The following is a 23,582-nucleotide window of genomic DNA, read 5'->3' on the forward strand; positions in this document are numbered from 1 at the left end:
GCGTGAGGGGACCGCGGCCGCCGCCACGGGCCCGGCAGCCTGGTGGAGTTCCGGTGCCCGGAGCTCTGAGCGGAGGGTCCGGCTGCCCTCCCGTCTCCCGGCGCGGCGCGGCAGGTGCTGCGGGGCCGCGATCTGGGGGCCGCCGCCACCCCCACGCTGAGAAGCGGGCGGGGGCGACTACGGGAGCCGGCGCGGCCCAGCAGCGGCGGCGGCGGCGGCGTTTCCCGGCGTGCCCCGCGGCGGATTGTACACAATCATCATGGCTGCCGCCGCCGCCGCCGCCGATGGTACGGGAGCGCGGCCGGGAGCCCCGGCGCCCGCGGTATCGGGAGCCCGCGGTGCCCAGAGCCCGCGGTGCCCAGAGCCCGCGGTGCCCAGAGCCCGCGGTGCCGGTGCAGGGGGTGACGGGGCGGGCTGGGAGGCGCCAGCGCAGGGAGCCGGCCCCGGACACGCTGCGGGCGGCGCTCCGGGGCCGGAGCGGGGCCGGGCCGGGGCAGCTCCCGTGGGCCGGGATCTTCCTGTCCCCTCCCCGCAGGTGCCGAGGAGCCGGGCATGGAGGCGGAGGCGCAGGAGCTGCCGCTGGGCTGCGGCGGAGCGGGCGGCTCGCCGGCGGCGGGGCGGTCTCCGGACGGTGAGGAGCGCCGGGAGCCCCCGCAGGCGTCCGTCAGCAACGGCGGCGACGAGGACGGCGGCAGGGAGCTGGTGGAGCTGAAGGTGATCTGGAACAAGAACAAGTACGACGTGAAGTTCTGCCTGGACAGCACGGGAGCCGAGCTGAAGCAGAAGATCCACTCGCTCACAGGTCTGTGGGGCCGCCGCCGCCTCCCCGCGCCTCCCCCGCGCCGCCGCCGCCTCTAATCGCTGTGCTTGCCCCTAGGCCTCCCGCCGGCCATGCAGAAAGTTATGTTCAAGGGACTGCTGCCCGAGGAGAAAACGTTGCGGGAAATCAAAGTAACAAATGGAGCGAAAATAATGGTTGTGGGCTCTACCATCAACGATGTGTTAGCAGTAAATACACCCAAAGAAGCTGCTCAACAGGACGTCAAAGCTGAGGAAAACAAAAAGGAGCCCCTTTGCAGACAAAAGGTAATTAATATCTCAATAATTGCTGGTGTGGGGGAGCAGTAGGGTTTATGTGATTCTCCTGCTGACACTTGTGGGTCCTGTTACTCCTCAGGTCAGGTCGGGGGTTCATTTCTGACAGCTCAGCATTGGAAGGACTCTGGGCAGGGGAGTAGCACAGGACTGTTTAGTCCAGCTGGGACGGGGGCTTTGCAAGGCACTGCTTGTGGTGCTAGGCACAGCCAAGCATTTTGGTCCAGAAATGGAAACATTGGATGGATGTTAGTGCAAACCCAGCCCAGGTTAACTCTGTCTAAAACCTAATTATTTTTTATTGGCATAAAAGAATTTGATCTCCAAAAACTGCTCAAAACAAGCGCCAAGAAAGCAGTTCCCTCAGCTGTCCCAGCCCTGACAGGGGTGTGGGTGTTGAATTCTCCTCTCACATTTTGTAGCACAGTGCAGTGGGGCTGGTTTGGTGGCTGCTGAAGGGTTGCCAGCTCAAGGTATGACCAGCCCTGTACCTTCCTCAAAATAAACTTGGTTAAATTAAGTAGTGCCTCCATGAAGCATGCTGATGATTTTCTGTGATTTATCACGTTCACACTCAGTGTGAGTCCCATCATTTTTAAAGGTGCTCAGCCAGTTGCAAGCTGTGAGTGTGGATTTGAACGTTACCGCTGCTCTGATCCATTCTGGTTTGGTGCTGAGCTGCACTGCCAGACGTGGAGAATTTCTGCCATTCACTGGATGTAACACTTTGGATTTTACACACCTGTATTTAGGTGTGTGTGTATTTGAGACGGCTGTTATCCTTGGCATTATGTTGGAGTTCCACTCATTTTGATAATTTCTTGAGAGTGTTTTGGGAAGTGCACAATGAAGTTTGAAAGTCACTGATGCCCGTGTGATAAATGCCTGTGAACAGCCCTCAGCTGTGTCTCAGTGCCATTGGGATGTGGTCAGGGGGCAGCTGGAAGCACACTCCAAGCTTTGTAAAGTTCCTGTGAATTTAATTTCTGTTTTTATGTTGTAGCAACACAGAAAAGTGTTGGACAAAGGAAAACCTGACGACGTGATGCCTTCTGTCAAAGGCGTGCAGGTGCGTGAATAAGGCCTTGCGACACTCAGAGTCACAAAAAGACTTCTCTGTGGTTTGAGACCCTTCCCACCCTTCAGTGGTTCGTTGCTGTTGTAGCAGAAAGGTGGAAGGATGGGTGGTCCTTTTGCAGAAAAAGCTGATTGTTTGTGTGTTTCCTGCCCAGCCTGGCCATGACTGGCTGTGTCTCGTTGCAGGAGCGGCTGCCCACGGTGCCGCTGTCCGGCATGTACAACAAGTCAGGGGGGAAAGTCAGGCTGACCTTCAAACTCGAGCAAGACCAGCTGTGGATTGGTACAAAAGGTGAGCACCTCTCAGCCTCGGGGATGAGCAGTTGGTGATTGGGCTGTGACTGAACTGTGTGACCTAGAAAAGCTTCTCCTCTGACTAAACTGTGTTTAGGTAATGATGTTGGAGTTGCGGCGCTTCAAAAAGCTTTGTTTCCTTTCCTCACGTGCCATTCTCCCAGGGCTTTGAATAGTACTTGATACTTCACATTGCTTCCTGAAAAACTGCAGTTCAGTGGTGTCAGCAGACTACGGGTCCAATGTGCTGTTCCTGGCTCCAAATGTAAATGATAATACTGGGCATTTCTGGCATATCTCAAAATGCTCCATAAGCAGCACGGATTTGATGCCAGCAGTACACAGGGGCCCAATGGCTTAGCCAAGACTTGGAAGGAAAACTCAGAGCTGGGGATAGAAACTGGGAGCGTTGGCATCTCTGGCACTCTTGTGTCCTTCCAGCCAAAATTATGTGGGTGTCTTTTCTCAGTAATGCACAACTGTGGTGCTGTGCAGAGTGTGCAGTGATGAGTGCTGCCCGGAGGAGCTGGGAGTGATGTGCCTTGCTGAGGATATCTGTGTCCTGGTTGTGTCTGGGATAGAGTTAGTTTTCCTCCCAGGAGCTGTTTTGGGTTGGGAGCAGTGCTGATAACAGTGGATGTTTGGTTGTGGCTGTGCAGTGCTTCCCTCAGTCAAGGACTGTTTGGTGTCTCAGACACTGCCTGTGAGGAGGCATACAAGGAGATGGCAGGGAACTGGCCAGGACAGCTGGCCACAGCTGGCCGAAGGAATATTTCCCGAGTGACTGGTCACTGAAGGGGGACAGGCTGGATATCAGTCAGCAGTGGGGAGCAGCTGTATTTGGCATCACTGGTTTCTCAGGAGTTTCTTTTTTTCTTTTTATTATTATTACCATTAGTAGTAGTAGTATATTTTATTTTGTTTCCGTCATTAACCTGTTCTTAGCTCAAACGATGCGTTTTTTACTTTTTCCCAGTTCTCCTCCCCATCCCAGTGGGGCAGGGGGAGTGAGTGGCTGCGTGCTGCTTAATTGCTGGCTGGGGCTGAAGGGACACTGGGATCCCCCACCTGCCAAGGAAGCTGTGCTCCTTCAGTTTGACTGGGCTGGGCAAGATACAGTGATGGGCAAGGGGGATGAAAGAGCTTGCTCGCTGTCCCAGTAGAGCAGCCTCATTGGGTGGTTGTACTGCCTCCAGTTTCTACAACTGGCCCAAAGTAAGCAGAAATCCCAAAAGTTTTTGACAATTTCTTTGTAGGACAGACTTGACTGTGAAGATTTTTTCTGGCTTTAAAACCTCTTTTGGTGCCAGTTGCAATGATTTCCTTCTGGGCAAAGTGATGGAACAGAACATTGGGGGTGTTTTTAACTCTATAGGTTGGGCAGGCAGATTTTTCTATTACTGATCTCAGGCTCTAAATCCATGCTTAGTATTTAGGGGATTAATCTCTTCCATCACCCCCTAGATGAGTTTTCAACTGTAGTGCTCCTGAGGTGTTCTACATGGCATTGCTTAAGCTGTGAATTTGATTCCTCTTGTAGTCATGTGTTTCCTGTAACCTGTTTCCCTGCTCCCCCAAATTAGCAGCAGCTTGCTGCCTCTAGGGAATGGTTGTAATTGCTGGCTGTTATTGGGAAAACTCCTTCCTCCTCTGAGAAACCCATGGCAGAGGCCAGCAGGTAAGGGCTGGAGTAAACACATCTGGGTGTTGGCACAGCTTGTCTCCTTCTGGCCCTGGAGAGTTGGAGCTGGTTCTTACCCCAGCCCTGCAGCCTCACGGGGTGTTTGTGCAGGTGTTTTAGTCTGAAGTTTGGCACAGGCAACTGTTCCCCAGTTGCTCAGTGGCAGTTGCACAGAGGCATGGTTAATGGGATTTCTCAGTTGCTGGGATACTCAGAGCAGAAATTTATTTGGGAGATGCTAAACAAGGGCAAAATGGGGTTTTTACCAAATGAATGAAGTCACAGGTCTGAACAGGTAGTTCAGAGTGAGCTCAGTTATGAGGCAGAGAATATTTTTCCTTATGTCACTGAGTTTATCTCCCTGTGTGCCTTCTGTAGGTAGGTTTGAGGTTTTTTGGATCACAAATTAAATAGATCTGTCTCTAGAACTCAGTTCAGTTTCTCCTTTGTAAAGCATTTTGGGTATTCTCTGTATTGTATCCAAGAAGATAATTTTCAGCTGATGCTGGATGCTTGAACTGAAAGGCAGGACCTTGGAATTCAGTGTGTTCAGAAAGGAGTGAGGACAGAGCTGATGGGAAAGCTCTGCCCTGCACCACATACTTTGTGGCTCTTGTCTGGCTGCTGATGTTACTCTGCTATGTAATTGTAGTCCTTTTGGGGCTTCAGTTTCACTTACCTGTTTCTTTCTCTGTTTTCTCTGTTATATTCCCTTCCCTGTGATTCTCTGCACGCTGCCTCAGGGTGAAGCCTGGCCTAAGCTTTCAGAGTTAGGTCAGCATATCTTTGCCAGCTTTCAGGCTTGCTGTTGAGAGTTCAGTGTATCCCTGGCAGTCAGTCCTGAATATTCCCATACCTGGACTAGATTCCATAGGATGAGCATCCCTGCTGCTCTGAGGGGAGTCCCTTATGGGAAAACATTAAGTAAAGCTTGGGATTTCCCATCACTCAGTCTAGGCCCAAATGATGAGCACTTAAATACTTCATGTGATGCAGGGGAACTATGTGATCCACTTTGGGATCCCTTCACACTGCTGGGTGCCAGCTGTGGGTGTGGGGGGGAGTGTGGTGCTGCAGCCGCCACGTCCTGGGCAGCAGGTATCCAAAACTCACCTGCAGGGGAGACTGTTGACCTGAGGCGATTTTGGCATTAATGGAGGTGGTGTATGAAATGAATATGAAATACTGCTTCCCCGTATGTCAGAAATAATACTTTGATCAATTTTAATGTAGAGAGAACAGAAAAGTTACCCATGGGGTCCATTAAAAATGTGGTGAGTGAACCTATTGAAGGCCATGAGGATTATCACATGATGGTGAGTAACAGCTCTACTTTAATCATATCCATCTGATTCCTTCATGCAGCACGCACTGCTGAGGCTGCAGGTCAGAGCAGGCTGGAGGTGGATGGTGGTTCCAGCCTTGTGGAGATGGGGACATGGGCTCCTCTCACACTGTCAATATTTTGGGTCCATATTGAATATCTGCAGCTATGTGGAAATCCAGAGTGTTTTCACACAAACATGAAGTGCTTAAGCATTATTTTGTATCTTCTGACTGTGACAGGTTAAACCAGTAAACATGTTCACAACATAGCTCATGATTTTTTAATGGTAGGGATATCTTTGGTACCTGGTTTAGTTTCTAGATTCTGTGGTACTTATATGAACAACAGGCCTTGATGGAGATTAAGAAAAAAGGGATTTGATGCTGTTATGTCTTTTCACACCTGTAATTTTCTGAGCAACTCTCATGGGATCTAGCAAAGTTATATTTCAGAAGACAACAGTGCTAATGTACTGAAATTTTGGCTGTTTATTTTAATCCATGGGGTTTTTATAAGATCCTGCTTTTCAAAGCGCAGTAACTAACTTTTGATGTTGAAGTAAGTTTCTTTTCTATAAGAAGTCTGTTTCCTTCTTTAGGGGGACGAAAGGGAAATGTTTTTCCCTCCCTCTAAAGTCATGGCCTGCAGGACGGTGCTGCTCTAGTCTCTGTCCAAATACTTGATTTTTGATCACCCATGTGAGAAGAGGTCCTCCTCAGCACATGCTGCAATAAACTTACCCCACAGCAAGGGCAGAGGCTCTGGCATGCCATGGTGCCCCTCTCCTGGGCATAGGAGAGAGGTTGAGAATAGGACATTATGTCTAAATATAAAATCCTGTGACTATACACACGTGGTCATTGTCCTGTTTAGATCCTGTTTGGTTTCTCAGCTCTAAGGTTTCTTTGGAGACTCTGAGTTATGTTTCAGGTTGTCTACCAGAAATTACCTCATGTTCTTGAAACTGGCCAGGAGTTCTGGTTACTGTTGGGATGTTGTAAAAGGGAAGAGCTCATGGTTTTCGCAGCGCTCTGCAGCTCTTGTTCTCTGCAATGCTCCTTTAATTGCCCACCAAAGAGCTGTGGAATGCCCCGAGTACTGCAGGGAGCAGCAGGTGGGACAGGCTGGTCTGGTTTGGCAGTGGATGAGCTGTGCCTGTCCACTGGGACCAGCTCTTTGTTCCCATGTGTAAATGTTGTCATTTTTAATTGCAGGCATTTCAGCTGGGCCCAACAGAAGCATCTTACTACTGGGTCTATTGGGTCCCAACTCAGTATGTCGATGCAATCAAAGACACGGTGCTGGGGAAGTGGCAGTATTTTTGAAAGCACGCTCACCTCTGGCACAGGAAAATGACACAAATCTAAGGACACTGCTGGGAGAGGCCTCCAACATCCCTGGATGTGACAGTCCTGGAACTTGTTATTAAAACATGCTAAACGAGGCATGGATGGAAGCCAGAGGTGATGTTCTTTCACCATTAGTTTACTTTTAACTTAAAATTTCACCATCCCTTTTCTGCAGTCAGCTTCAACCATATTTAAAGCAAATACAATGGAAATCAATAAATCTTAATTCACAAAATATCGTGTGTAATACACTTAAATCTGCTGACAGTTGATCTTCCAGTTTAGTTTTAAAAAGAAAATATTACAATGTATTATTGAAGATTTTTTACGTGGTTTGAACAAAACCAAATATTTTCATAATCTCTCAGTTATCAGCATTAGACTTACTTTAGTTACTTGGTTGTGACTGGGACTTTGAGGGGCAGATTTTTAAGAACTAACTGTAGCAGAGCACAGCGTCGCTGTTCGGTGAAGCCATATCCCCCTGGCCCTCCAGGGCAGCTTCCACTCCTTGGTAGCAGAACTAATTCTTTGTTTTAACCCAAAGATGCCCTGCTTGTTTGGGATTTTTCCTGGTCTTTTCCCAAGTCTAGCAACTCCAGGTTTGTCTGTGTAGCGTGTTTGGAGCAGGTGAATTCTGCGGGGATGTTTTGTCCTGGCAAGTGACCCAGTGCTGCCAGCTGCTCCCTCCCGTGCCCGGTCAGTGCTTCACCTCCTGCCCTGGGTGCTGCATTTTGAGAGCATTTTCTTGCTCGTGCATGTTGCAGTCCAGGATCATTTTGCAGCTGCTGCGTTGACACTGAGCTGTTGGACTGGGAACACCCTTGTGCTGCTGGTGTGAGCAGGGGGGCACAGTGACTTGGACATGGATGGAAACACCGTAACGCTGCCTGGTGGGAGCAGGGGGACACAGATCTCCCAAAGGGAAGGAACCACAGAGACCTTCCTGCCCTGTTTGGGGTGGGGGCAGTAAGGAAGAGAGAAGCTCGGATGCTGTTTTGGATTCTTAATAACAGCAGCAGTCTTTTGTGAGCTGGATTTGAAAATTTGTAGTGATTGAATTCAGTGAATTGTACTTTAGATTAACCATCCAGCAAGGGATGTTTTGAAATGTAAACCACCTTCCAGCTTTTCTCCTGTTCCAGTTCACAAGAAGCCCTCACACCTCATTCTGTCAGAAGGAACGTGCTGTACCTGGGGCTGTGGTGCTCTGTGTGTCATGCCAGCCATCCATGTGCCATTTCTCTCAGGTGCTCTGAACGGAGCCCTCAGCCCTGCACAGGTGCAAAGACCATAGCAGGTGGCATTGTGCAGCCAGACTGGAACAGCTCACACATCCCTGCTCTGCATCAGCACTGGGGCTCTGTGCTGCTCCATGCCAGTAGCTCAAAGCCATGCAGAAACAGCTTTTTAGGAACAGCTAATCTGAATATACTCCATGTCCATTCTTCCCTCTCCTTGAGGGAAGAGCCCAGTTGAAGCACAGCAGTGCAAATTCCCAAATGAGTATTTATTTTACTTTTATTTTACTTGAGAGACTGGAAAACACGTTGGCTTTCTGGTCGGTGTTGAGATCACATATTTCCCTGTAGCCTCTAGATAGCAGCTTTTAGTTTGTATTTTCTGTTTGAGCAGCCCCACAATGTGAGTTTTAAAGGTGTTTCATATCCTACATAAAAACTAGTGATGTGCTTGTAACTCCTGTAGCTTGGGGTATTTCCTTTCTGTGTACAAGCCAGCAGCAGTGTGTCCTGACATGTGTGGCTGGGGCCAGGAGAGCTGTGTCAGCTCCCTTGGCAGTCCCCTGGAGCAGTGGGGGCAGAGAGGAGCTGGCCTGCCTTTACTGGTGGCAATGTCATGAATGAAACACAGCCATCACACTTGTGACTTCCTAGTTGTCAGTCCTGGTGTTAAAGCTGAAATTAACAGCTTGTTACCTGGTGAAAGGTGTGGGCACTACAGGATAAAGCAAAGGGGTGACACTGGCTCTTTCAGTCACCTGGGGCCACATTGGCACTTGCCACCTTGCTGATTCTGTGATGATCAGCTCCCATTTGTTCCTCAGCGTGCTCAGACCTGTCTGTGCATCTGTTTGTGTTCTGTTTCCTTCCCTGTTCCTTCATCCCCTTGCTCCTGGGGAGGGCAGGAGCAGTTGTGGTGCCCTGGTGCCCAAGTTCCAGCTCCTCCCCAGCTCCTGTGGCTTCTGTGCAGGACGCAGCGACCGGGTGAGTAACTCTGGGGCGAGTGGGGACAGGCACTGACTACTGCTGGGGCACAGGGCAGCATCACACCCCGTGCCAGGGGGCACAGCTGCTCTGTCCTGGGCCACGTACAGCCCAGCAGCTCAAAGGAGACTCAGCACAAACCCCTTGGTTACCTACAAATTTTAAACATGAAGAAAATACTATACACTAAGAAAATGTGATCCTGTTTAGGTGCTTCCTTGCAGGTTGGATCTGATTGGAAAAATGAAATTGTCTCATTTTTTTGTTCGATGTGCAAAATTTGAATTAAAATACAGGAAACTGACTTATAAATGCTTTAGTTGGTGTTTGCTGGCTCAGTATCCCAGGCTTCTTGGGACCTCTTTGAAATGAGTATTCTAGTTGAAATTAGCAGTGCTGCTTTTAAGTTGCTTTCTCTTTGGGAATGATGTGGAGTTGGGTATGTTCTGGCATACACCAGTTTTTCCAAGGCAGTTACTGACATCAAGAAACGCCCTCTTTTTAGTGGGATAGTGCCACAGTTGCCTCTTAGCCATTGCCTGCCTCTCTCAACTTTGGATTTTGCTCTCTGGTCACTGTGACCATCCCAAGGCAGACTCAGCATAACCGGTGATCCCAGGAGGAGTTTGGTCCTCAGTGAGACATAGTGTGTGAGTAAATTGTGAGTACACTTGGAACTTGGAGTTGATGATAAAGGTGGCTCTGAGATCTGACATACATTCTGAGGGCAGTTACCAGTACCAGGTGCACAGAGGTGTATTTCTGTCAATCACAATTGACCAGGGTGCTCTCAGCAGCGACTGCTTCCTGCTGTGTGTAGGTGTGATTCCCTGGGAGCACCCTGGGGTGCCACTCCATATGAGGTTGCACTGAGTGTTTTCTGGGCTTGCTAATTGCAGATTAAAGTTCTGGAGAGGCGAATGCAGGTCCCTGCAGGACACAGCTGGCGTTTGCTGTTGGCTGCTCCCAGAGCCCAGGCAGTGTCCCCTCGTTGCTGCCAGTCCCCCAGCTACTTCCCTACCTTGTTCCATGACACTGGGTATCACAGCTCACCTGTGTGCCATCCCTTCCCCCTCTCCGTGCCCAGCACTGCAGGTTTCTCCTCCTCTACTTGTCCCAAGTTCGGTATCCTTTCCTCTGTTGGTGCAACCCAAGTGTAAGCAGTCCCAGGATCACTTCTTCCTCGGGAATGCTGAAGTGTTATTGCTCAGCCTGGTTGGGGTTTGAACAGAGACTGTCTTGCATGAGGAGCTTGTGTTACTCACATGGTTTCATACCAAGTTTAAAGTAAATTATTAATTTCCATTAATGACTTTGAGGAATGTGTAACTACAGTCAGGGTGTTCTGGTGGTGGAAGAGAGGGATCTGGATTCAAAGGAGATAAACTCACCACCACCACACTGTGCTGGTGCCACACACACCCTGCCCAGCACCCACCTGCTGGCTGGTGCTCACTGCTCCGTGCTCTAAGGGCCAAAGAGAAACAACTCCCTGCTGCTCCATGCCCAGGTGCCACGGTGGGGTCTGCTCTGCACCCTGCCCACAGCCACGGTCCTGACCCTGCCTCGGGCACAGCACTCCCTGCTCCCGTCCTTGCAGGGCTTGTTTCCAGACTCCCCTTGGCTTACTTTTCTTCCTCTGTAACGTGGTTTTTCCAGTGGAGCCATTTTCACCCTCAGTTCTGTCCAGCGCCTCTCCCCACCTGTTAGGATGCGGCCGCTGGCATCTTGTTTTGTTAGTGAGTGTCCTTGTCACCGGAGGGGAGCGGGGGACCAGGAGAGCCCTAGCAAGGCTTATATGAAATGTGGCCATTTTACCTAATAGCTAAGGATTCGCCTTGGTAGCCCATGGAAGTTCACTCTGTCTTATCCATAGTCAAAGCGATTAATTCTTTGGTTTTATATTTTAAAAAAACCAACTTAGATATTTGTGTCCACTGCAAATTTATTTTAAATGGAATATGTGAGTACCATGTATTATGGTATTTTTAAATAATCTATTGCCTATTTTGGGGGGAGGGAGATGACAAATATTTAGTCTTAGATTTGCACTGCTGGATTTTTTTAAGTGTAACCTTGACTGGTTATCCTGGTGTTTTATTCTGTAAGATTAGTCTTATGAATTAAAGTTTGATAATTAAGTATTTCTGTGTTTGAGTGTTTCAATATTCTGTATGCACTGAGCTGCTTCCTCCTGCATGAACAACTGTGAGCAAAGGGTTTGTACTGAGTTTCTTTGCAGGAAGATGGACACAGGCCGAAGTTCAGGGGACCCCACATCTGGTGACACACAAAGCCATGGGTGCCCATCTCCCACGGTGGGGATTTGGGTTCTGATGCCCTGTGCCACTGCACACGCATGGGCTGTGAATTGCGGGATGGTGTCTACCTCCCTGCCCAAAGCCGGGCTTTAATCTGCTCTTGCACCGAGCCGGGCTGGTCCTGCTGGCCTGGCCTGGCTGCGGTGTCACAGTCCCACTCCCATTGAACAGCCCGAAGCGGGTGCTCGGAGCAGCCCCAGTGCTGGGCGTGTGGCACCCTCGGGATTGCCGTGCTGAACCCGCTGCTCGGCCTCGCCTCCGCCTTTGGCACCTCCTGTCCCACCCACAAACCCCCTGTCAGAGAGGTCGGCAGCCCCCAGGTTGCGCTGCCGTTCTCGCAGCGTGTGCCGCGGGCAGGCTGCTCTTCGCTCTGGTGCCGGCTGTGCCCTGGCTCTCGGGGCCAGCAGTCCGTGCGGGCGGGGGTCCCAGCGCAGCCCCCGCTCCCCGCTGGCCCTCGCGCCGAGCTCCCGGCACACGGGGCTGAGGGGGGCTGCGGCGGGCGGCAGGAGCCGGCTCCTGCGCCGCTACCGCCGGGAGGGCTTCGCCCCGAGTTACCGGCGGGAGGAACCGTCCTCGGCTCGGTGCCCGCGGCCGGGCTGGGGCCGGTGCCCACGGCGGCGGGATGCGGGGTGTGCGCTGACGGCGGCTCCTCCCGCCGTGCAAACGGTCGGGAACCGGAGGGGACCGGGGCGGGGAGGCCGACGGGCCCGCGGGGTCGGTGTGCGTGTGCGGAGCGCGGCGGGGGCGGAAGCCGCGTCCGGACCCGCCCCGGCCCCGCTGACTCACGGCGGCCGCGCGGCCCGGCCCGGCCTGGCCTGGCCGGGACATGGGCGGCCCCGCCGCGCCGCGCCCGCGGGGGCTCCGGGGGGCGCGCCGGGGGCTCCTGCCGCCGCTGCTGCCGCTGCTTCGGCTGCTCCTGCTGCTGCTCCCGCCGGCCCCGGCACAGGTACGGCCGCCGCTGGCAGCGGGGGGCGCGCCAGGGTGGGACAGCGCCCGGGACGGGACAGCGCGGGGGGACAGCGATGTATGAGCCTGTGCTCACCGTGCCCCGCGTGTCCTGCGGGAGGGCACACGACCTTGGTGCCCGGGGTGTGACAGGGGCACCCCGCGCTCGGGGCAGGTGCGGCAGAGCGGGCGGGAGCGTCCCGCGGGTGACACCGGGGAGCGGGGCTCGAGCCTCCCCTCGGGCGGGGGCACCCGCAAGGTGTTCGTGGAGTGGGTGAGGGACCGTGGTGCCGCGGGGCCGGGATGCTGCCAGGGGCCCCTGGCCGTACGTGGGTGGCGTTGGCCGCTGTGCGATGGAGCGCCGGGCTGTCACCCGGGCCGGGGGCTCCTGCGGCAGCCAGAGCGGAGGTTTTCTCTATCCTCACCCCTGGGCCTGGCTGTGGCCGGCAGCGGAGTCCCCTTCCCCCTCTGCCTGGTCCTGCCCGCGGAGCTGCTGCCTATCAGGGTGGCGCGCCTTCGGAGCCGGATCCAGCTCCTGCAGCTGGTGGCGGTTCAAGTGGATAGGCAGCGTGCCAGGCTGGCTTTGGATTACACGGCTAGAGCTGGAGGAAGCTGGGGATGCTGGCGCCGAGTTTCTGTCTGTGCTTGGCCGTCCCTCTCTATCCATCCTTGGGGAACGAGTGTGCTCCGAGCCCACGGCTGAGCTCAGCCCCAGCAGCATCACTGCAGAGCCCAGAGTGCTGTGGTGGAACCTCGGGAAAGCTCCTGGGACAGCCCGTGGGAACAGCCACACTTGTGGGCTGGGACCAGGGAGAGGGTGGCAGCTCCCAGGCATCCAGTGCTCCCAGTTCTGCCCATGGTGGTTTATAGGGAGCGGGCCAGGCAGCCTGGCCTTTGCCTGAGTGCCCTGGCACCAAAACACTTGCAGAAGGGATGGAAAAAACCCAGCGCTTTAGGAGGAAGGAAGCAGAGAGCCCTGATGGCTGGGGGGGCCCAGCAGTCTCAGTTTCCCCCCCCTCAGGTGGCCACACTGCAAGAGCCCTGTGTCTGCCAGCCTGGCACGTCCCCAGCCGGCAGCAATCCCCGCTGCATGGCCATGGGGGCTGGAGGAGCCAGGGTGGGGAGCAGTTCCCTGCCATGTTCTCTGGGCAAAGCCAGAGTGTGGAAACTCACTGTGACTTCACCTGAAAATTAAGCAAAAAGAAGTGCAAATAAAAGAACTGGGCTGGAGGCATAGAGGGTGATATGAGGTGCATTGTGAGGGAGATTGTGTGTATTCCTGTGCTTTGTTGCATCTGAAGGAGTCTCCTGGCCCTGCCATGCCACAGCCACTCTTGTACTGTCAGGTTCTGCTCTGCAAATGGTCTCAGGCTTGCATGCAGGTCCTGGCTGGGCACAGGCTGCTGGCTGGTTCCTGCTCCACAGCCAGGACAGGCCCCCAGGACAGGCTCTGGCTCCCAGAGCAGCGAGGGGACTACTGAGGGCCTGGGCTCCAGGGGTGTCCTTGTGCCTCTCATGCTAATCTGTGGCCATCCAGGGGCTCAGGTGCTGCTGCCAAATCCCTGGCATTGGGGACTGCTAGAGCCATGTGTGTCCCGTGCTGTTTGCCCATCCCTGTTTGCTGACAGGGTGAGGCTTGCATATGTGGCACTGGCTGAGCTGGCACTTGCTATGCAGATGCCATACGTGGAAGCAGCAGCTCCTCTTCCCTGGTGAATTTGCAATTACTTCCTCAATGTCAGGTAGCTGAAACCTGCAGCTCTGAAGGCCAGGCAAGCAATCATCACTTCTCTGGCATGAAAAGTCACCAGACTTGTTTGTTTCTGAAAGGAGCCGATGGTCAGGCTGCTCTTGTCATCTTTAGAAAGGCATCCACAGGGTTGTGACTGGGAACAGCCACATTGCAATTCATCCCACCTTGGGAAATCTTGTTCCAGGGAGAGGAGGGAGAGGGAAGGCTGCTCCAGCCCCAGGATGGCTCTGGTGGGATGTGAGCTGGGGGAGCCAGGGGCTGTAGGTGCGGGTGGTGCCGGTCACTGAGAGTGCAGCTGCCCCAGGATCTGAGCTGCACAGAGGAGCTGGACTGGGGGATTGTTCCCAAGTCTGGCTGATCTCTTGAGGATGGTGTGTCTGTCCTAGAGCCTCAAAGGTGGTGCTGTGACTGTCCCAGAAACACTGCTCTTCATCTCCACACTGGATGGGAACCTCCACGCTGTCAGCAAGAGCACAGGGGACATCAAATGGACCCTGAAGGATGGTGAGTAGTGACTGGGGGGCGTTTGCTTACAGCCTAGCTCCTGGAGCATGTTTGGGGTTTGGGAATGCTCCCCTGACTTGGCTCTTGCTGGAGGGGCTCTAGGCTGCCAGTGCCTCCAGTCCTGGGGTGCGCTGCCAGCCCCAGCCCCAGGCACAGCCAAGCATGGATGAGCATCTGCCATTGGTGTCTCTTTTGGCTCTGAAAGGCAAACAGGCTGCGTGGCTGGGCTGGGTGACAGTGCCACGCTGGGTGAACAGTGGTGTTGTGCTGTCCCACTCACAGGAGCGCTGCTGATGTGACCCCTTACTCTCTGTTTCAGATCCCATTCTGCAGGTGCCGGTCTATGTGGCAGAGTGAGTGTCACCCCCACTGGGCAGTGCAGGAGGCTCCCTGATAACTGATGAAGCAACAGCAGGAAAGGGGAACCACAGAGAAATGAAATGCCCAGCCCATGCCGTGGCATCACCTTACCCTGTCCCTGGTGCTGGCACGTAGCACATGGTGATGAGGAGGAGCTGGCACCTGCTGCACAGCCGAGGAGCTCTCAGCTCGACTACACACACCAGCATGGAGAGAAATAGAGGGAAATCCCCCTGAAAGCTCAGGGGCAGGCGGGGCAGCAAGAGCTCCTTGAGACAGGCAGGGCATCCACCAGCCTGGTGGGTGGGCACTGGGTGGCTGTGGGAAGTCCTAGGATTGACCAGAGTGGGATTTATCTCCTGCCAAATCCAGTGCTGCAGGTGCCCAGGAAGAGTGAAATCCTGCAGGAACTCAGCGCGGAGCAAACTGCTAAAGGGGATTCTGCAGTGTAGCCACCCTGTGTCCTTGGAGGTGCCCAGGGCAGGGGGTGGCTCTCGTTTTACTCTTCTCTCGTGCTTCTCAGGCCAGCATTCCTTCCAGACCCCAATGATGGCAGCCTGTATATCCTGGGAGGAAAGAACAAAGAAGGCTTGATGGTCAGTAGGGCTGTGGGCATCCTGTGAGCCCCTGGGGTGCCCTGGGCTGCAGGGGTGACTCTGCCCTGCTCCTGTGTTGCAGAAGCTGCCGTTCACCATCCCGGAGCTGGTGCAGTCCTCGCCGTGCCGCAGCTCGGACGGAGTGCTGTACACCGGTACGGAGCGCTGGGGCTCCGCAGGAGCTCCTGGGGACAGGGGGCTGCAGGGCCTTACAAAGAACACATTTTCCTTCTCAGGGAAGAAGCAGGACACCTGGTTCATTGTGGACCCCAAGTCAGGGGAGAAGCAGACCACCCTCTCAACAGAGGCCTGGGATGGGCTGTGCCCATCCAGCCCCTTGCTCTACATCGGACGGACCCGTAAGTGCCCCCATCGACCACCTGGTGCCAGGAATGGGGCACTGGAGGTGACCCCGTGCCCTGCTGCTGTCCCCAGAGTACGTCATCACCATGTATGACACCAAGTCACGGGAGCTGCGCTGGAATGCCACCTTCTCCGAGTATTCGGCCCCGCTCTGCGAGGAGTCCTACCACTACAGTGAGTGGAACTGCAGCAGCCACAGGAGGCGTGGCAGTCATGCCACACAGCTCCCCAGTGCCCACTCGCAGCAGGACTCTGGCTGTGCAGGGGCCTGGGGTGACAGTGCCAGGGCCAGCAGGTCTCAGCTGTGCCCATTGCTGGGGAGAACAGGCAGCAGCCCACGGCCAGTGGCAGAACTGAGGGTGACCAGAGGAGACATAGCCAAACTGCTGCATCCCTCATCCCTCTTGCTCTCTCCAGAAATGGCACACTTGGCCTCAAGCGGGGATGGGCTGGTGGTGACCCTGGACAAGGAGAGTGGGGAGGTCCTGTGGGCGCAGAACTACGGCTCACCTGTGGTTGGCATCTACCTGTGGCACCAGGACGGCCTGCGCCGCCTCCCCCACCTCAACCTGGCCATGGAGACCCTGCGCTATCTGACCTTCCAGTCACAGGACATCCATGTCCTCAAGTGGAGCTACCAGTCTGTCAAAGATTTTGCCGCCACCAAGACCCAGCTGCTGTACGTGGTTCCTGAGCGGTGGCAGCTCGTGGCATTCGTGTTCCCCGTGCTCGGCCACCCTGATCCGTGGCAGATGGAAGGTGATGTTTGTCCTTGCCCTGCAGGCCAGCGCTCTACGTGGGGAAGCATGCCACCAGTTTCTATGCCCTGACCTCCCTGGTGCACGGCAGTGTGGCGCTGGTGGTGAGTGTCCCCTCTGCCCCGCCGGAGCCACCACAGCGTGTCCAGCTGCCTGGTGCCCCACGAGCTGCCACATCCCCAGCCCCAGGGTATCACGCTGGCCAGGATCGACGGTCCCACCACGGATGATGTGACCATGAGGGAGTCCGGGGAGTGCGAGATCACACCCAGCACGGACGTCAAGTACCCGCAGGGCAGCATCACCTCGCTTCCCAACCAGTGGCTCCTCATAGGTGCGGAGCTGTGGTAGGCACAGACTCACCCGTGTCCTGGCTCCCAGATGGTGCCTGGCAGGGAACACCGCAAGCTGCTGCTGTGCTTTAGGGACCATAGGACGACCGCTCTGCCCAGTGGGGTGAATGGGATTAAGGCAGAGTCACCTCGGGCTGGGGCTGGGGTAACCCTGGCTTGGGACTCCTTTCAGCCCCTCCTTCTGTCCCCTCCCCCTTGGGACTCGTTTCAGCCCATCTTTGTCCCCTCCCCAAGAGTGACTGCTGGACACCCTGTGCAGGGGTGGGCAGGGACCCTTTGAAGCACAGCTCACAGTTACCTATGCTGGGGGTCCCCTGAGAAGCAACCCCCCTACTCCAGGAGAGCCAGAGCTGCTGGCAAGCGATGGATGCTGAAACCAAGAGGTGAACTGAGGGTTGTCTCTGTTCCCCTCCTGCCACAGGGCACCATGAGCTGCCTCCTTTGGTCCACACCACGATGCTGCGAGCCTTCCCAGAGAACCTGAGGAAAACCACAGAAACCATCATCCCCAGGGCTCCTCCCACCAGGACTGCGTTCGATGATGTGAGTGGTGAAGGGTGCTAGGTCACTGAAGGGTCTGTGCTGCTTGGGATGGGCAGTGGGTCCCCAGCATGGGACAGGACAGGAAGGAAGTCCCAAGCCCAAGTGCCCGTGCCTCACCCAGCTCTGGGTGTGTGTTGCAGTTCCTGGCCCCGAGCAGCCTGGAGGAGCCAGCTGTCCGCAGCGAGGGGCAGCTCCAGCCAGACCCCACACCAGGAGAGCAGATGGAGGTGTACCCCGAGTCTGGCACCTGGGACCTGGTGATGGCTGGCATTGGCACGGCTCTGCTGAGCGGGGGAATCCTGGTCCTGCTGTTCACGGTGAGTGCTGGTGGTGGAGGGAGGGGGACAGCGGAGCCGATGCCCCGGCGTGGCTCCAGGCTCTAAATATTCCCGTGGTTTGTGTTCCAGAAACTGCAGCAGCAGCATGTGGCCCAGCAGCAGCAGCTGGAGGAGCAGATACAGCTCCTGCAGCAGCAGCAGCAGGAGATGCTGCGCTCTGGCCGAGTATCCCGGGAGAGTGTCCCTGAGGAGCCCGGGGAGCTGGAGCTGAGCCAGGGAAGTGCCTCAGAGCTCTCACAGAGCTCCAGCCCCTCCGCCTGCCTGAAGGACCCAGCTAATGGGACAGTCAGCCCAGAGCCAGCTGTCCCAGTGGCTGCTGAAGGTGGGTGCAGGGGGAATGGGCAGGCTGAGGGGGCTTCTGTCCAGAGATGCCAGCGCCCAGAGCAGATGCAGGGATGCCTGCAGATGAGAGGGCTGCAGCCCACCTGGGATGGAAGGAGGTGCCAGATTTGCTGCTGGATGAGCATGGGCTACATAGGAGTAGGGCCCAAGAAATGGCCAGATGAATAGAGAAACAGGTGTCCTCCATACAGAACTAATGCTTGGAGGCTGGAAGATGGCTGTCTTCTCTCTATTGCAGATGCAGAACCAGACCTTGTTGTAGTTGGGAAAGTTTCTTTTAACCCCAAAGACGTGCTGGGCCATGGAGCTGGGGGAACCTTTGTCTTCAGGTGGGTGACACCGGGTGCCACGCTCTGCTCCCTTTCTCCCTGGGAGCCGCAGGGATAGCAACAAGGCAGCTCAGGGTGGTGGCCACTGGTTGAGGGACTTTTCAGAGCTCACCTCCTTCACCTTCTTCTGGTCCTCATCCCACCCATCCTGGAGCTGGGCTTGTGGCCCTCATTGACCAGGAACTGGGTACACAGGGCAGATCCCCCTTGCACCCTCTCCCCGCCTGCGCCTGCTCTGGCCCTTCACACAGTTCCTAGGCTCTGGCTGAGCCCCTTTTCTGAACACAGAAAAAGTGAGGGATGTCATTTTCCTATGAAATTGAGACCCTCCATTTCCCAGCTTACACTGGGAAGATCTCTTCCTGCCGGTGATGTGACAAGGTTTTGGGGGTGCAGCAGAGTGACCCATGTGGGGACCCTGTGTGTGAGCGTGGCTGGGCCCTGCTGCACACGGGCACACCGGGGACTCTCTGCACAGGGGGCAGTTCGAGGGCCGCAGTGTGGCCGTGAAGCGTCTCCTGCCCGAGTGCGTGCACCTGCTGGACCGCGAGGTGCAGCTGCTCCGCGAGTCGGACGAGCACCCCCACGTGGTCCGCTACTTCTGCACGGAGCGGGACCGGCAGTTCCACTACATCGCCATCGAGCTGTGCTCCGCCACGCTGCAGGAGGTGAGCCGGGCACAGGGCTGCTGCCGCGGCCCTGGGAGCCCTGCAAACGCCAGCGTTGGGCACAAACTGCCTCTGTAGGGGCTCCTCTCCGTCGCCCCCCATCACGCTAGGGTGGGCTGTCTCTCCAGCCAGCTTGCCTTTGCCCAGTAAATCAGGCTTAGTTCCTCTCCTCCTGTGTGGTTCCAGTACGTGGAGAGCCCCAGCTTTGAGCGCCGTGGGCTGGACCCGGTGTCCGTGCTGCGTCAGACCATGTCCGGGCTGGCCCACCTGCACTCCCTCAGCATCGGTAAGGGCCAGCCGTCCCTTCTGCAGCCCCTCCTCGGCGGGTGCGGCAGGGTTTGGGCGGTAGCTCTGGGGGTCAGCAGCGCACGGGGCTGTGGCAGAGCCCTGTTTGCTCCGGCCCTGCCAGGTGACGCCACAGCCTCTCGCTTGCAGTGCACCGTGACCTGAAGCCCTGTAACATCCTCATCTCTGCCCCGAACTGCCACGGGCAGATCCGCGCAGTCATCTCCGACTTCGGCCTTTGCAAGAAGCTTCAGGGGGGACGACAGAGCTTCAGCCTCCGCTCCGGGATCCCTGGCACTGAGGGCTGGATCGCGCCCGAGGTGCTGCAGGAGGCCCCGAAGGAGAACCCTGTCAGTGAGCCGTGGCCACCCCTGCCCTTGGGCCCATTGTGGCTGTGTCCCCCATGGTGGCAGTGGTCTGAGGTCACACTGCTGGGGTGCACAATTAAGATAAGAGCTCCATGAGCCAGAGCCAGCCCAGACACAGGCACTGTGCTCCTTGCGGGACAGTGCCTAGCTGCGTTCAGCACAGGTGTCTCATTAGGCTCCATTAGTCCTCAGAAATTCGGGGTGGGGAGGTTGGAGGGGTTGCCAAGGTCACACTTCCTCTCTCTTCAGAATTGGGGATCTCATTCCCACTGGAAGCAGCTGCTGCACTGCTCCTGGACAGGGCAGTGTTGGGGCTCATGCTGGTGTCCGTTTGCCTGCTGGTGGGACACCAGTAGCCCCTGTGTGTCTGTTGGGCTGTGGGGTCCTGAATTCTGCCTGTGCCTCTGGAAACCCCTTCTCTGCTGGGGACCTGGGGTGGTGGGGCTCCCTGATGCAGGTAGCAGAGCAGGAGCCCCATGTGAAGCATTTTCCAGCAGCTCTGCAACCAATGACAAATTGTCCACTTGAAAGGACAGAAAAGTGGGAGGTAAAGGTTTCCTTGCCCTTTGCCTGAGGGTCCCACGTGCCCGTGTGTTTTGCAGACCAGTGCTGTAGACATCTTCTCAGCCGGGTGCATCTTCTACTACGTGGTGTCGGGGGGACAGCACCCTTTTGGGGACAGCCTGCGGCGCCAGGCCAACATCCTGGCGGGCTCCTACCAGCTGAGCTGCCTGCAGGAGGAGGCTCATGGTGAGACCCTTCCCCAGTGGCACCGCACGGCGGGGGGGCTCCGGGCTGAGGGCAGCTCCTGCTCCTGGCACAGGGACGAGCTCGCTGCTGTTTTGCTTCACCCCCAGACAAACTCGTTGCGAGGGAGCTGATTGTGGCAATGATCAGCTTCGAGCCCCAGCGCCGGCCCTCGGCCCCTCTGGTCCTTGTGCATCCCTTTTTCTGGAGTCAGGAGAAGCAGCTGCAGTTCTTCCAGGTGAGCCTGTGCTGTCCCATTGACAGTGAATGCCTGTGTGCACTGAAAAATGTGCTGAAAACTGCTGCATTTAGGTCAGCATGCTCCTTGTGAGCTACTCTTAGGAGGGGTGAGGGGTCCCTGGGTCTCTGTCCCACCTTGTGCAGAGCAAGGGCAGTGCCATACCCACCTCTTGGGCACGTAGGATGTCAGTGACCGTGTGGAGAAGGAGCCAGCCGAGGGGCCCATCGTCTCAGCCCTGGAATCGGGGGGACGGGCGGTGGTGAGGACCAACTGGAGGATGCACATCTCCCTCCCGCTGCAGATGGGTGAGCATGGAGGGGTCAGGCTCATCATTTGGTCCAGTGAAGGGTGGGGACTGGGGCTCCAGGGGCTGGTACTTTTACTGGCCAGCAGGCACGTGCTTGTGCCCAGGAGCCAAAAAGCGAGTCAGGAAAAGGTGGCAGCCCTTCCTTGGGAGGCCACGGTGCAGCAGGGCTGGGGCTGACACTGCAGGGGCTGTGTGCCCCCTCACTCCGTGTCTCTTCTGCCGTCCCCAGACCTGAGGAAGTTCCGCACCTACAAGGGGGGATCAGTGCGTGACCTGCTGCGGGCCATGAGGAACAAGGTACGGCCACCCAGCTGCCCTTGGCCCTGCCACCTCCACTGTCCCATCCTCTCTCAGCTCACCCTCTCTCCCGCAGAAGCACCACTACCACGAGCTGCCGGCCGATGTGCGGGTGGCCCTGGGCTCCGTCCCCGAGGGCTTCGTGCAGTACTTCACCTCCCGCTTCCCGCGGCTGCTGCTGCACACGCACGGGGCCATGCGGGTCTGCGCCCACGAGCGCACCTTCCGCCCCTACTACGGCCAGGGCCTGAGGGGCGACGGCGCCTGAGGGCCACGGGCCGTGCCTGAGGGGAAATGGCGCCTGAGGGGCAATGGCGCCTGAGGGCCACGGGCCATGCCTTAGGGCCGTGGGTTGTGTCTGAGGGGCGATGGCGCCTGAGGGCCTCAGGTCATGCCCGAGGGCCGTGGCTGCTGCTCCCCACCCGGGCCCCTCTCTCGGTGCCCTGCTGCCAGCCAGGCGAGGGCTCAGCCGGTGGGGCACGGGGCTGCAGAGGTGGGCACCAGGCAGCATCGTGTTCTCACCTGGGGGACCCTCTGGGCGACCACCTCTGCCGACACTCACAGTCAGACTCAGGTGTGAAGGCATTTGAGTCAGAAAACAAAAACATCTTGGGTGGGCACAGTGCTTGGAGAAGAAAGAAGAAAACATGATGTGTTTTCACAGTGGGGCCCTGGCACAGCGATGCCCTCAGGCTGCCCCGGGGACATTCACCAGGGACAGGAGGCTTTGTCCCGCTTTGTCCCACGGGTTCTCTCCTGTGCTGGGGGCCTGGGGATGCAGCTCCTTGAGCTGTGCCCAGGATCAGGCCCCCAGTCCTGAGGCTGGAGCTGCCCCTCAGCCCCAGCAGGGCTGTGCTCACCAGGCCAGGCCGAGCAGCCACCCTGGGGCTGTGAGGGCAGAGCCCCACCATGGAGGTGTGAATCTCAGCTGGGCTCAGAACAGGGGTTTCCCCCTTAGGAGCCCCAGCAGCCTGTACCTGTGCCAGGCCTGGTGGCACAGCAGTCTAGGAACAGTTGTCTCTGGGCACAAAGGAGGGAGTTCCTTGCCCCTGGGATCCCTCCCTCAAAAACCTATGCCTGCAGCTCCGCCAGCCTCTCCTGCTACCCAGGGCTGGTGTCCCATGGGTGCTCTGGTTCATGGCATCCCCACGGGCATGTGGTCCCTGCGAGGCAGCCTCCAGCCCCAGCTGAGCCCATGGGCACAGAGAGACCCACAGCAAAGCTCCTCTGTGGACCAGCAATAATTTTGTATAGTTTGATTCCTTTGTGTACTGGGGTGTGGGATTTTGTTACACGGGTAACAGGGTTTGTACCAGATTTCTTTTCAGAATATATTTATACAAAATGTTATAAAAAAATGAAAAAAATAAAAACTAAAGCTTGTCCTGCTTAAAAACAAACTGGCCTAAGAGCACTGCTAGTTGCTGGCAGGGAAGAGTGGTGGGAGAGCAACACAGGCAGGTCACTGGGCTCCTGTTGCCTGAGTAGACTTGTGTTGATTCTTTAGCCATAATTAGTCATGGAGCCAAGGAAAAGGCAAGCCCAGCCCAGGGCTCTCAGTAAGGGCAAGAGGATGCCTCATTCAGAGGGGAAGCCAGAGAGGTGCTGCTCCTCTCGCTCAGCAAGGCAAAGGGAAGTGAAACAGCCTGGATGCTGTGTCAAAAAACCTTTATTCAAGTTATGCAATATACAAAAGTTGAGGTTTCATGGAGTTTCAGTATTAAAAGGCCAATTGCTCAAATCTCACCCCAGGCTTGTTCAATACCTTACCTGAGCTTCTACCAGAGGAAGCAAAGCCCAGAGCACGGGCACAGCCATGTACAGACACCTCACTGCCAGCTCTGCTCTCTCAAGAGCAGGCCCAGGCACCTCAAATGAGAGGGCTAGTTTGGAGCTGGGTTTTTGGCTTTGGGAAATTAGAAAAACAGACCAGGTAGGGAATTTAAAAATACACTTTGTTAGGAGCAGGAAGCAAGAAACCTTTGGGCACCAGTCAGTGAACAACACCATCCCCCAGCAGCAGGGGCTTCCTTGGGGCAATGAGCCAATACCCAGGAGTGGAAACCCAGCTGGGCCACGGGAGGGAAGCTGCCAGACCTCTCCCTCCACAGCTGGG

General features: G+C 56.1%; 2 protein-coding genes across 4 annotated transcripts; both read left to right on the forward strand.

Moving 5' to 3' along the window:
* The first annotated feature begins 5 nt into the window (after window positions 1-5).
* Window positions 6-11,211, forward strand: UBFD1 (ubiquitin family domain containing 1). Its single transcript, XM_084216168.1, has 7 exons — window positions 6-287; window positions 536-802; window positions 878-1,086; window positions 2,099-2,164; window positions 2,359-2,464; window positions 5,381-5,463; window positions 6,689-11,211. Exons 1-7 carry the CDS (start codon window positions 260-262, stop codon window positions 6,797-6,799), a joined length of 870 nt encoding a protein of 289 aa, XP_084072294.1. The 5' UTR covers window positions 6-259; the 3' UTR covers window positions 6,800-11,211.
* Window positions 11,212-12,193: 982 nt separating this feature from the next.
* Window positions 12,194-22,778, forward strand: ERN2 (endoplasmic reticulum to nucleus signaling 2). Of its 3 annotated transcripts, none has more exons than XM_084216198.1 (22): window positions 12,194-12,315; window positions 14,454-14,571; window positions 14,891-14,924; window positions 15,455-15,527; window positions 15,610-15,682; window positions 15,764-15,886; window positions 15,963-16,064; window positions 16,308-16,569; window positions 16,674-16,752; window positions 16,832-16,982; window positions 17,423-17,544; window positions 17,685-17,861; window positions 17,952-18,204; window positions 18,463-18,553; window positions 19,032-19,221; window positions 19,408-19,507; window positions 19,657-19,856; window positions 20,477-20,624; window positions 20,732-20,859; window positions 21,044-21,167; window positions 21,399-21,466; window positions 21,543-22,778. In XM_084216198.1, exons 1-22 carry the CDS (start codon window positions 12,196-12,198, stop codon window positions 21,732-21,734), a joined length of 2,928 nt encoding a protein of 975 aa, XP_084072324.1. In that variant the 5' UTR covers window positions 12,194-12,195; the 3' UTR covers window positions 21,735-22,778. The 3 variants fall into 3 exon arrangements, 2 of the variants coding, with proteins under 2 accessions (XP_084072324.1, XP_084072325.1); XM_084216199.1 differs by having other exon boundaries at window positions 19,657-19,826; XR_014616536.1 differs by lacking the exon at window positions 21,044-21,167 and having other exon boundaries at window positions 21,543-21,568.
* Window positions 22,779-23,582: the final 804 nt, after the last annotated feature.

The sequence above is a fragment of the Fringilla coelebs genome (genome assembly GCF_963513975.1).
Source record: "Fringilla coelebs genome assembly, chromosome: 16".
Classification (NCBI taxonomy): Eukaryota; Metazoa; Chordata; class Aves; order Passeriformes; family Fringillidae; genus Fringilla; species Fringilla coelebs.

Coding starts and splice junctions, on each gene's coding strand:
- UBFD1 (XM_084216168.1), top strand. CDS start 260: ATGGCTGCCGCCGCCGCCGCCGCCGATG. Junction 803..877: donor GAAGATCCACTCGCTCACAG/GTCTGTGGGGCC, acceptor GCTTGCCCCTAG/GCCTCCCGCCGGCCATGCAG. Junction 2,465..5,380: donor GCTGTGGATTGGTACAAAAG/GTGAGCACCTCT, acceptor ATTTTAATGTAG/AGAGAACAGAAAAGTTACCC.
- ERN2 (XM_084216198.1), top strand. CDS start 12,196: ATGGGCGGCCCCGCCGCGCCGCGCCCGCGGGGGCTCCGGGGGGCGCGC. Junction 18,554..19,031: donor GGGGGAACCTTTGTCTTCAG/GTGGGTGACACC, acceptor CTCTCTGCACAG/GGGGCAGTTCGAGGGCCGCA. Junction 19,222..19,407: donor GCTCCGCCACGCTGCAGGAG/GTGAGCCGGGCA, acceptor GTGTGGTTCCAG/TACGTGGAGAGCCCCAGCTT.